Below are 12,945 nucleotides of genomic sequence, written 5' to 3'. Positions count from 1 at the left end.
TCAAATTTGAATTAAAGAGGTTAAGTTTATGTCTCTCTATATAAGCAGTGTTTTTTTTTTTGGTGAGGAAGATTTGCCCTGAGCTAACATCCATTGCCAATCTTCCTCTTTTTTTGTTTGAGAAAGATTAGCCCTGTGCCAGTCTTCCTCTATTTTGTATGTGTGGTGCCTCCACAGCATGGCTGATGAGTGGAGTAGGTTGGCTCCCGGGATCCAAACCTGTGAACCCAAGCCGCCGAGGTAGAGCATGTGGAAACTTAACCACTCGGCCACAGGGCTGGCCTAGTATTTTTTTTAATTGACATATAGTTCACATACTATAAAATTCATCCCTTTGAAGTATGCAACTCAGTGGCTTTAATATATTCACAAGACTGTGCATCCATCACCAGTTAAGTAATAATTTAATGCAAAGTAATCCAGAGAATGTGGATTTAGGATATCTAGCTCAATATATCAACTTTTAATTTTGGGAAGATATAGTAGATCTATCTTGTCATTGAGCTGATGATTTAGGAGAAAATTTCTCTCTCCTGTAATGTTCCTGTGGAGTTTAGATGGAAAGTAAATAACAGAACGTTATTGTTTTAAGAAAATCTCATCTGGGGCTGGCCCTGTGGCCTAGAGGTTAAGTTTTTCACGCTCTGCTTCGGCGGCCCGGGTTCGGTTCCTGGCCATGGACCTACACCACTTGGTGGTGGCCATGCCGTGGTGGCGACCCACATACAAAATACAGGAAGATTGGCACAGATGTTAGCTCAGAGTGAATCTTTCTCAGGAAAAAAAAAAATCTCATCTATATCAAGAAAGCTTAATCTTATTTATAATCCCTTTCAATATAAAATTATTTCATCCTGAAAATATATATATCAACCTGAATTTACATATTTCCTTCTTAGGACTATTTTTCCCTTGCCACTGAGCTACTCTGAGAATAAATCTTGATGGAAGATAGGAATTGAGTCCTTATTAGGATACCAGATTTATAAACTTTCTTGCCCTCAGCTCTTACTGGTGATCCTTGTTAAAGTTGCAAGCACTGGTTCAGCTGTCTTTTGCTAGTCTTTAGTGGAAGTTTGGGATCATATTTCATACCTTGCCGTAGTTAATGTTTAATAATTATTTACTGGTGTTTTCAGTGTTTTAAAATGAAACTTTTGATAATGCAGTCTTACCATTTTAATTCCTTCCATGTATTTTTTGTTTCCTTTACAGTACTCTGTGCAAAAAACTTGGTGAAAAAGGATTTTTTCCGTAAGTAAATTAACTTTAAATCTTGTATATTGTGTGTAGATGTTTTCGATAGTATTTTCAGAATTGTCTGGTTTAGGGATTTCTCTATTCAGAAATATACTCAGTGTTGTTTTATGAATGCTTTGGTTTCAGAGCCTTTTGGCATCACATTTTTTTAGAGGATTTTGTGCTCTTTTAGCCTCAGCTGCTTTCCCTTTGTCCACCCTCCCACATGTTTGTGTGAAATATGTCTGTCAGCAGATGTGTGTAATGTATAATGAAGGTGTGCGTACTACTGGATTTCCAAAAAAGATTAGAGATTATTTTGTAAACACTTTTTTTCTTTTCTAACATTTTATAGGAAATTTTACCCATGCATTCAGGATTCCTTGGAAGGTAGAGAAGTCATTGAGCCTACTCGAAATTTCCAGAATGTAGGAAAGAGATCTCTGCCACAATTGGTCATAGATGTTGTTGTTTGTCAGCCTCCAAAGCAGACAGTTGGTTCCCATATTTGCAGTCTCTTTGCCAATCTGTTGTGAATTTTTTTCTGCCTTTATTTAGGATTAAGTTTTGTGAGGGAGGAGTGGGAAGTACCCCTCACAAGTGTTTAAAGTCTTTACCTTGTAATATTATACTTCACAGTAGCTTTAAATTATTGAGTAAAAATGATAGAAGTTTTAGTAAAAAAAACTCTAAGCCAACAAAATTTTAAATATTTGAAATTAGAAATAGAGAAGAGTCATTCGATTTTTAAATTCAAATCCTACCAACCAGCAAAAACTGGCTATGTGTGCTAATTTAATAAGGCATTGGATAATTTTCGAGGTTTTGATGAAAAGAAATAAGCTCTTAATAGATTTTTAAGTCATACTTAATTCATTCCATTTGAAGTTTTTTTACTTCCAATCTTTCTAGAGTAGAACTGAATTAAAGTTTATAAAATAACATCTTATAAAGCTATATAATTTAAAAAATTTGTGGTATCTGTGCTTATATGGGAAAGCAATTAAATAGGATAATTTGGGATGTAGTTAGGAAGAAAGTTATAAGCAGTCTCCAATTTATGTACCATGTGCCCTCTACCCCACTGCATGCTGCCACCGATTAATGTTATCTTCACAGGCTGTTGCTGAACTACCCACCTCATCCCTGTCGCTAATAACCGATGTGTACTCTTTTTACCCTTCTTAAGGTTGATGTGAGGTAGGATTTATCCTAGTAGGACTGCAAAGTGGCAAATAGGATTGGATAGGCAGGTGACAAGGAGAAAAGGGAGGGAAGTGAGGAAATGCACGCTCTTAAAGCTGCTTCTAGACCCTCTAAGACACCTGCTCTGTTGTAAAGATAAAATCTTCAGTTTTGTCTCCCAGCCTTCCTTCCCAAATTCTTTTCCTTTCTGCAGAGCCCTAAGACACAGCTTCTCCAAAAAAATATCCAGATATCCTTGTCTCAGTTTTCCTAGGAAATTGAGAGGAATCTTATTTTAATTTAATTCTTTGTAAACCTCTGGGAGCCAGTTATGATCACTTACATGATGTTTATCTGTCCTTAAGTTGTATGTGAAAAAAAAGAAGAAAATCTTTCTATCTTTCTCTTTTTCATTTGTGTGGGCAGTAAAAATTGATAAAAATTCTTAAGTGTTGTGAGCTTGCTTCAGGGATAAGAAAATTAGGGGAAACTGTGTGATTATCTTTAAGACTCAGAATGGAAGAAACATTTGATGGCCCTGGAAAGGGAAACAGGAATGCCAGGTCTGAGGCCTTCAGAAGAGACTCAGCCCGGGATGGAAGTATCCCCCAGGTTCACACTGGTGAAGGTCCTCCTGCTGTGGTTGATTGACATCTGTTGGTGATCAGTTTATTAATTTCAGAGGAAGAATTAAATAATAGTTCCTAAATCTTTTAATTAAATATGAGTGAGAATGTGTGTTTATTGATCAGAGTACAGTTATCATTGATACTGAAATATAGTTAAGTATGCAATTTAAATTGTTGCATGAGAAAAGTAAATTTTAATATGAAGCATAGCTATGGGCTGGTGAAAGAGATATATATTTTTTTAACTATAGGAAAAAATACGCAAAAAATACGCTGCCATGTGTTGTCTTTTCTAAGGTTAATTTGTATAATTTGAGATAATACTATTTATTTCAGGGTATCTACCCTTGCTGAGGAAAGTTTTGTTAATTCATTTTTTCAAACTGTTTCAAGTTTATTGGCTTTAAAAATGGGTTACTTCTCCCTTCTTCCAAAATTTTAGCAGGAAAATTTTCAAACATATAGGAATATGTAAAGAATTTTACAGTGAATACCCACCATCTGGATTCTGCCATTAAGTTTATCATATATCTATCCATTTAGTCATTATCTGTGTTTTTTAAAGAATATTTTCATTAGTGTAAACTTTTTTTCTCTCTTTTATCCAACATTTAAGTAAAATATTTGTGTGTAAGATACTGTGTTAAGGTGTTGTATAGGGGCCAATTTGAAGTTACTCAGAACCAAGATGGTTGGTTGAATGTTTTTGTTCATTCCCCCAATCAAAAATAAAGCTTTATTTTCCCTGGAAAGTAACTTCCTTTTAAGTTGAGATTTTTGTTCCATTATTATTTGCAGCTCATTAAGTGCATTTGTGTAGTAAGGAAGTTTTTGAGCTTCCTATATTTTATATGACTCAGAGATGATGGGGAGAATTGAGAAATTTTTAAAAAACACAGAAAATACTTGAGCCACTTTATATTTACCACTAGAGGTCTCACTAACTTCAGAAAACTTGATAGCTTTTGACCACATTAGAGCAATTTGGCTCTCAAGTTAAATTTTTGTAGAATAATATAATGAGGTAAGTTGAAACCTAGGTATTTTTTGGTTAGGTATAGAGCTTAACAGAAGAGAAACATAGGAGGATGGGACTCAGACTTTCATAATTAAGGATCTAGAAGCCACAGCTAGTGTTTTTTTGTGGAAAAAGTTGTTTCTCTTAGTCTTTAATTCTTTAACTAGTTAAATAACATCCAAAGGGAAAGCTAGAAATGTGATTGTTGTTTGTTTGTTTTTCTTACAAATATACCTTCATATGTTTATTTGTTTAGATGGTAGAATCAAAGAAACAAGAGTGGATTCCTCCCAAGAGAAAATACTCAATGTTATTGAAGGTAGAGGGAAAAGGATTCTTCCATTAAGCACCTTTGCAAATAGTTAGGTATTATTGAAATAATGTGAATAGCAGTAAACTTCAAGAACAATATAGTTAAATAGATTGATACCCTAATTTACCAAGTTTCTTCTTAAATACTTAACATTCTTAAGTTTTGGTCTTCTCTTATTTATTTGAAGTTGACAGATCTTAGAATCGTAGAATTGGGAAACTGTCTAGGTGATTTCTGTCTGGCCCTGAATCCTGGCAAATTAATATCTTGACTTTAAAAAAAATTAACATAGTTATCAAAGTGCAAAGCTTCTCCAGGTATCAACACTTACTAACATTTTGTTCTGGTATTTTCAGCTGTCTGTAGAAAATCTACAGTCTCCCAATATGTCTAACATCTAAATTGTCATTTTTGTCTTTAATATTTTATTTAGTTTCACCTTCTCCTGTTTTTTTTTTTTTTTTTTTTTTTTGGTCAAGAGGACCACTATTTTCATTGTTACTTTGGGCTGAAAACTGTAATGTCGTCTTTGATACTAGTTTATTAATTCATATTAGATCTTTCAGAGTAACTCTTTTAACTATCATTTCCTTTTCCTTTTTATGCGACTTTCCTAGTTTCAGGGTCTTCTCATTCCTACTATTAATTAGGCTGTTACAACAGCTTCATAGATGGTCTCCATGCCTCTAGTCTTTCCTTCTCCCAGTCCACCCTGAATACCCTTGATAGAAAAATATGACAGTGTATTTACAGCCAAGCTCAGGAACCTAAAATGGCTCCCTATTATCTACCTCAGTCATTCCAAGCTCTTATTTTTTGACTTTTAAGCCTCTCTTCCTGGATCAGTCTTCTCTCTCCAGTGTTATTTACTTTTACACCTGAGCATAAATACTTTGGTTAAACTCCTCAAAGCCCTTCAAATACCGTCATGCCCTACTTGGTGCTCTTCCTATTTGTCCTTTAAAGCCCCAAGGAGTCCCAAGCCTTTCTTTACTGTTCAAACTCAAACTGTTCTCCTGTGTTTCTGAGCTTACTTGTACTCACTGTTGAACCACATAGTAAACGAGAGGTATAATACAGTATAGTGGATAAAGAACATGAAATTGAGAGCCAGACTGTATGTGCATGGGTTTAGAATTTGAACTTTAGACCCTGGCTCTGCTACTTACTACTGTGTGACCTTGGGCTAGTTAATTAACCCCTTTGTCCTCAATTTCCTTATCAGTGAAACAGAGATTATAGTAGCGTTTACCCCACAGGGTTATTGTGAAGATTAAGAGATTTAATATATGTAAAGCATTTAGAATAGTGCCTGACATAGTATTACAGGTGTTTTCTTTATAATCAGTACAGTCAAATACTTGGTTATTCTCAGGTTCCCCCCATCCCTCACCCCATGTAGGATATTCTTATCTCTCCAATTAGATAGTAAGCTCTTTTAAGGCAAAGTATTAGATTTTTTGTTTCAGTTTCTCATTACTCATGGTAATTATTCAGTAAAACTTTTTGGCTAACTTGATTTCTTTGTAGCCCATGTTCCTGTGTGAAAACTTTTCAACAGCTCTTTCTTTAAATGAACTACTAAGGGAGACCTTGGGAAAGCTCTAAGAGAGCCAAGAATGTTTTAAGCATTCACCTTCCTGGGGTCAAAGGGTTGGTAAAGAGCTATAAAAACTTCCACATTATGAGGTAACCTCTAGACTTTGGTAGTTTACACCGAGAATGTTTTGAGACAGAAACAAGAAAAAAATGTAATTTTTGGTATTTAGTGTAGAATTAACTTTAATCTTAGTTTTAAAATGTACCACTTTTCATTTATGGCTTGATGTTAAACTTTTTAAAAAGAGCTAAGGAATGGAATAATCTTTTGTAGCAAGTGGTAGTCTTTATAGAATTAATCTATCTTCCATGTCAAAATATTCTTTAATTAAAAAACATCTTCCCTTTTTTCACAGGACTTCCTGATCCGTTTGCTAAGGTGGTGGTTGATGGATCTGGGCAATGCCATTCTACAGATACTGTGAAGAATACGCTCGATCCAAAGTGGAATCAGCATTATGACCTGTAGGTTTAAATGATTAATTTGAAATGAAACATAGAATCAATATTATTTGATATAGTCTTTGAAAGGAATCACTGAAAATGATCTGAGTCTTATCTGTGGTATAATTTGGGCTTCACAGAGGGGTACAAAACCAGTGGGAAGGTACTTTGGCTTATGGATAGCAGGTTTTGGAGGATGAGGTACCCTTAATAAGCCTATAAAGAACGAAATGAAGCTGGCTCACAGCATAGAGCAGTTCCCCCCTCCCTTTTTTCAATTAAAAAAGGTATTAATTCACTTTAGGCCACTTGTAAGTATAAAAGCAGAAGTCAGGATTCGGATACACTCATAGGCATTCTTTTTGCTTCTCTATGAATGTTTTCTTTCATTCTTTTAAATTTTATTTTAATCATGGTAGTATATATACCTTTTTAAAAAGGCGAGTGATACTATAAGGCTTTTAATGGGAAAATGCAGTTGTCTGTCCCATTCTTATTCTTGATTCGTGTTTCTCATGGTAGCTGTTTTCAATAGCTTTGGCTGTTTATTCTGGTATTTTCTTCTGTTTCTGAATATCATGCTTATTTTATAGCATCTTGATTTTTTTTTATGTATTATTTTTAAATATCCTACCATAGAAGATGATTTAGCTTTTACAACTGATAGCCCTCATCCCTACTCCCATAACACCCGCATGCCCTTTCCTTTCTCCTAGCCCTTCTGTAATAGTTATTTGAACATTTTTTGGTTATACTGTTATTCTGTGTTTACATTATTATGATCATGCAAATATTTATAACTGAGCCATATTAAATATGGTATGTGCAATGATTACATTTCCTTTCTTGACAATTTTTGTTTTTTCTGAAGTTAATGACTATCTTACTTTGCCATTTGCTTAGTTTCCATCTGTCTCATCAGTTAATTCCCAAACCCTCCTACGGAACTGAACATCTCCTCTGCATGTGTTCAACCACATGAGGTATTCCATTGGCTTTATTTTCTTCTTGGAGATATCCATCCTGGAGCCTCTGTCCTTTTGCTCGAGACTGGGCTAGTGGTTCTCGAAGACCTGCTGCACAGTGTCCTCAGACTTGCCTTTATCAATATTTTGGGAATTTTCTTTGTCTTTTCTAGGTCCAAATGACTTCCTGTTTTTTTTGTTTTCTTCCCTGTTTTTGTGAAATCTATCTTCCATTGTCATCTTGAGAAAGTGCAAAGATGGAAAAAATTTTTGAGATCTTGTCTGAAAATATATTTTATCTTTTTACTTGATTGATAGTTTGTCTGAGTATAGACTTCTAGGTGAGACATCATTTTCCCCCAAATTTTGGATACTTTACTCCATTGTCTTCTGGGTTTAGATCAGCACTGTTGAATAGATGTATGTGAACCACAAATGGGAGCTCATCTGTGATTTTAAGTTTTCTAGTAGCCACATTAAAAAAAAATTAAAAAGATGAAATTAAGCTTAATAATATATTTTATTTAATTCAGTATATCTAAAATAGTCTCATTTTGACATGTAATCAATATAATTATTGAGTTATGTTTTATATAAGATGAACTATCAGGGCTGTTTCCCCAACTTTGTTTTCCAGCATTCCTATTTAATTGTAATTTCTACTCTCACATTTTTAACTTCCAACATCATTTTGCTTTCTGAATATCCCTTTTTCATAACTTCCTCTTATTTCTTGGATGCAGTAACTTCTCTGATGAGAGAAGTGAGTATTGTAGTTTCTTCTGTTACCTGTATTGCCTCTGTTTTCTCATAGTTCCTCTTTTTTGTTAGTTCAATTTTGCTGTCTGTCTTTTATATTGAAAGTGAGGCACTTAAACTTTGATTGGAAGCTCTGTGCCTATGGGTAGAGCTAATCAGCTTGCTAGGGTAATCAGGTGTGACTGTGATATTTTCCTTGCACAGACTTCTCCTCTCTCCTGCCTAGGGACTATATTCTTGGGTACTAGTGTTTTTGGAACTGAATAGTATAAGGATGCTAGGAGGTCTCTCTCTTCACTAGATTAATGTCTCCTTATTACCCCTGTTTTTATTATGGAATTTCACCTCCTCCCTCAGATGTACCTAGTGTCCCTAAGTAGAGAACTTTTCAGAGAATAAACCTTTGATCTCCTGCTAGGATTGGGGATGAACTGGGTGGGAGAAGGGATTGAGGACGTCTTTCCATTCCTTTTAAACTCTTTCCCCAGTCCTTCTGTTTCAGCCCCACCATCACTGTCAGAATATCTTGGGCATACAGTTTGGGAATATTTCAGGGGTTTGGTGGCAGTAATAGTCTTGCTTCTTGTCTGTTCCTCCCTACAGACTTAGGTTTCCATTTTCTGCAGGTTGCTAATTTACTTATCACATGCTCTCTAAGCTTCTACCATTTTGTCAACATGTCTTAAGTTACAAACAGTTAATTGTCCTGATACTCAGACTTTCTAAGTCTTTAGACTTCTAAGCTTCACAGTCAGTCTACTTCACTCTTCATCAACCTCAACTTTTCTTCAAAATGTTCCACTTGACTTTACCTACAAAAACTAATCTTAGACCTCCCATCAAAACTTCTATGCCTGGGGCCGGCCTGGTGGCATAGTGGTTAAGTTCACATGCTCCGCTTAGGTGGCCCGGGGTTTGTAGGTTCGGATGCATGCTGGTTTGTGTCCTGTGGCGGCATCCCATATAAAGTAGAGGAGGATGGGCACAGATGTTAGCCCAGGGCCAGTCTTCCTCAGCAAAAAGAGGAGGATTGGATGGATGTTAGCTCAGGGCTAATCTTCCTCTCACACACACACACACACACACACACACACACAAACACACAAACAAACTTCTGTGTGTGACATCTCACCTACTTACTGCTAGACCATTAGCTCCAGAACTACCTTAGAGTACCCAGTTCAGCCTAGACTCTGGTCAGTTATTTGAATTTTCCTTTCTAAACCACGTGTGAACAAATGTCGTATCTTCCCTGCGACATTAAGATACCTGGAGACGACGAGGCATACTGAATGCTTTTGTGTGTGCCCCTCAGTGCTATGGCTCAGTAACTCCGAGTTAATAAGCAAATAAATGGGAACTAAAAAGGTAGGCAATAGAGAAGTGAGACTACCCAGCTTCCCACCCCTACCACTTAATGTATGATCATCAGCTTGTTGTCTAACTAACCCCTTTTGTATCAGTTTCCATTAATAATAACAACAGCAATAATGCCTTGAGAAGATTGATATGAAGATTGAGATAATATGTGTAAAGTGCTTAGACTAGTACCTGGCATGTAATTCTCAAATATTAGATGCTTTTAGTAAATATATTTTAGGTCACAAACTTTTTATTACTTGATTTGACCTTTAAGAATTTTGAAAACACAGCTGTAATAAGCTGTCTATGTAGCTGACTAAGCTTTTGGGTTTTTAGTCAGATTATTTTAAGCCATTTCTTTTAGCTTCAATCAGATTTAATTCAGCCAGAGACCCAACTACAACAGTGAACAAGACTTAGTCCTCCAAGCTTACAGCTAAGCGGTGTATAAAACAAGTAAATAGGAAATTATAAACAGTATGATAAGAATATGGGGAAGTATAGGGTGTTGTTGAAATACATAGAACTTCTTTACATAGATTTAGGAGTTGAGGGGAGCTTCCTAGAAAAAGTGGCATTTACGCTTAGACCTTAAGTAGGAGTTAGAAAAAGGAAAAGGTGGGAAGGCTCTAAGCAAAAGCAGTCTGTCTGAAGACCCAGAGGTGAGAGAGAACGCGACTGAAAGCAGTTCAGAGAGGCAGCATTGGAGAGTTCATGTAAGGTAAGGGAGTGTGGAAAAGATGAGCAGAGCCAGCTCATGACTGTCCTCGAAAACCTATTAGTAAGTTTGAATACTCTCCTAAAGACAATGAGGAGCAATGAAAGCGTTTTTTTTTTAAGATTTTATTTATTTATTTATTTTCCCCCAAAGCCCCAGTAGATAGTTGTATGTCATAGCTGCACATCCTCCTAGTTGCTGTATGTGGGACGCGGCCTCAGCATGGCCGGAGAAGCGGTGCGTCAGTGCACGCCTGGGATCCAAACCCGGGCCGCCAGCAGCAGAGTGCGCGCACCCAACCGCCAAGCCACGGGGCCGGCCCAATGAAAGCGTTTTAAGTGCAGAAATGCTATGATTGGATTTATGTCCAAGAATGGACACTCTGGCTATAATGTGAAACATGGTTTAGAGGGAGGCAAGAAAGGCAAGGAGACTGGTTCCAACACTGTGGAGTAATCTAGCAAAGAGAAAATGATGACTTTATGTTAGAAAAGTGGTAATGTGAATGGAGATATGTAGACATTCTAAATAATTTTAATAAGGCCTTAAAACTTAAAAATTTCTTTATCCTTGAAAAAAAAATCATGCTGTATACCCTGTGCTCTGTTGGATTTGGCTCATAGGCTGGGGTTTGCTGACCCCTGCCTTGGGCCCCTTGCTTTTCCAGCTTTGCTGCTACTGTCTTTCTCAACACAGCAGCTAGAGTGATCCTGTTAAAACATCTTTCAGATCTTGTTATTCCTCTGCTCCAGATCCCCCATTGGCTTCCTGTCTTACTTGGAGTAGTAGCCAGAGTTCATACCATGGCTGACAAGGCCCTTTATGATTTGTCGCTTGTATTGGTTAGAGCAGGTTAACTGATATAATAGACAACCCCAGATTTTCAGGTGTATTCTGTATATAAAGTCCATTTGGCAGGGAGACGAGACACTGTCACACAGTCATTCAAATACACAGACTGATGGAACCTCCCATGTTTTTAATGTTTGTTCTCAAGGACTCTCTGGGCCTTGACATCCAGCCTCCTGATAGTATGCTTAAGCCAGTGGTAGGCTGCTCTAAGGTCTGAGGAAATCAATATTTTAGAATACCTATATATCAGGCTTACCAGCTGGGAAATTGATTTAATATGTTTTTTGGTTTCTTTTTAATGTTTGGTTTGGGGTGACTTAGCCGTTTAATACTTGATTCTGGCTGTAAAATTTTGACATATCATGTAGTAGATACATGCCAAGTCTGTTAGGTCTGTTTGAAAGTTGGTGCATGCATACTAAATGATATTTTAGTCCAGATCTTTTCATTTGCAAGCAACAGAAGTGAAATCCAAATTGTCTTTCTTTTTAAACAGGCAATGTGTTAGCTTGCATAATTAAAAGTACAGGGGTGGGGGCCAGCCCTGTGGCGTAGTGGTTAAGTGCATGCGCTCTGCTTCGGTGACCCGAGGGTTTGCAGGTTCGGATTCCGGGCGCGCACCAACGCTCCTCTTGTCAAGCCATGCTGTGGCGGCGTCCCATATAAAGTAGAGGAAGATGGGCAAGGATGTTAGCCCAGGGCCAATCTTCCTTGGCAAAAAGAGGAGGATTGGCATCAGATGTTAGCTCAGGGCTGATCTTCCTCACACACACACAAAAAAAGTCCAGGGGTGGGCATGCTTTAATTAAGCACAGCTGGTTCCAGGGGCTCAAATGTGGCTTCTGTGTTCCTCATTTAAAAGTTTTAGTCCTCACGTTATTAAAGGTTTGTATATACTAGGTAAATTTTTCTGATGTTGCTGCTTTACTGAATGATACTTTAAGGTCAAGGTTGCTGGACCAAAAATTTGACCTTTTAGAGTCAGTGAAATATAATTAGGGTTCTGCTGATATAATTATGTTATTTATTATATTTTTGCATGGATTGACACCATGTTAACAATTGGCTGTGTTAGAGCTTTTACATACTTGCAGGTATATGCACAGACAAGTATAGTAACGCTTTTCCCTGCTCTGCTTGTCTGCAGGCAGTGAAGTGAAATCTGCAAGAGTCCTGCTCGCTCAAGGCCTGCATACAGGAAAGAAGCAGGGGAAAAGCGTTACAAACAGCTTTTGTTCTACAGCATTTTAAAACATAACAGGTATGTCAGATTTTTGGTCTGTCAGCCTTGACAATGCCCCTTGAAAATGAACTAAGTACTCTCTGAGGTAGTAGGTCATGTCAGTGATATGTATTTAAAATGTGATGGTGGTAAAAGTTCTTCTAAGATTTTTGTTCTTGGAAAGTAAGAATCGTTACAAACTCCCGTAGTATTATTAGACACTAGCTACTAAAATAGTTTTTTTACTGATAAAAATTATTACTCAGTCTGAGAGTGGCAGATGTGTTAAAGGTTATATTAAAAATTCTTTTTAGATTTTACTTTTAAGATTTTTGAAAAATCTAAATTCAGTCCTGTGGATTGATTGAACTCAAAACATATTTTGCATGATCTAGCCATACTCGGAAACATGTGTGACTTTAGACTGTAAAAACAAAAGAAAACTTTTACACTAACTACTTGTAATTGCCAAGTTACTTAGCCAGCCATTTTGTTTTTTAGGTATATTGGAAAGTCTGATTCAGTTACGATCAGTGTATGGAATCACAAAAAGATCCATAAAAAACAAGGTGCTGGATTTCTTGGTTGTGTTCGTCTTCTTTCCAATGCCATCAACCGCCTCAAAGACACTGGTTGTGAG

At 36.8% G+C, this 12,945-nt stretch overlaps 1 protein-coding gene across 2 annotated transcripts in view; it reads left to right on the top strand.

Moving 5' to 3' along the window:
- Positions 1-12,945, top strand: part of SMURF2 (SMAD specific E3 ubiquitin protein ligase 2) — a 129,162-nt gene that overhangs the window by 70,838 nt on the left and 45,379 nt on the right. The window contains exons 2-4 of one of the 2 annotated variants that reach the window (XM_058561381.1): positions 1,216-1,254; positions 6,340-6,448; positions 12,807-12,940. In XM_058561381.1, the coding sequence (XP_058417364.1) occupies positions 1,216-1,254; positions 6,340-6,448; positions 12,807-12,940 (282 nt within the window). Of the gene's footprint in view, positions 1-1,215; positions 1,255-4,296; positions 4,391-6,339; positions 6,449-12,806; positions 12,941-12,945 lie in introns of those variants that run through there. The other variant, XM_058561382.1, reaches the window with a different exon arrangement.

This window comes from Diceros bicornis, chromosome 18, assembly GCF_020826845.1.
Source record: "Diceros bicornis minor isolate mBicDic1 chromosome 18, mDicBic1.mat.cur, whole genome shotgun sequence".
Lineage (NCBI taxonomy): Eukaryota > Metazoa > Chordata > Mammalia > Perissodactyla > Rhinocerotidae > Diceros > Diceros bicornis.
Note: the sequence above shows the minus strand (reverse complement) of the source record. Positions and strands in the feature narration are given on the sequence as shown.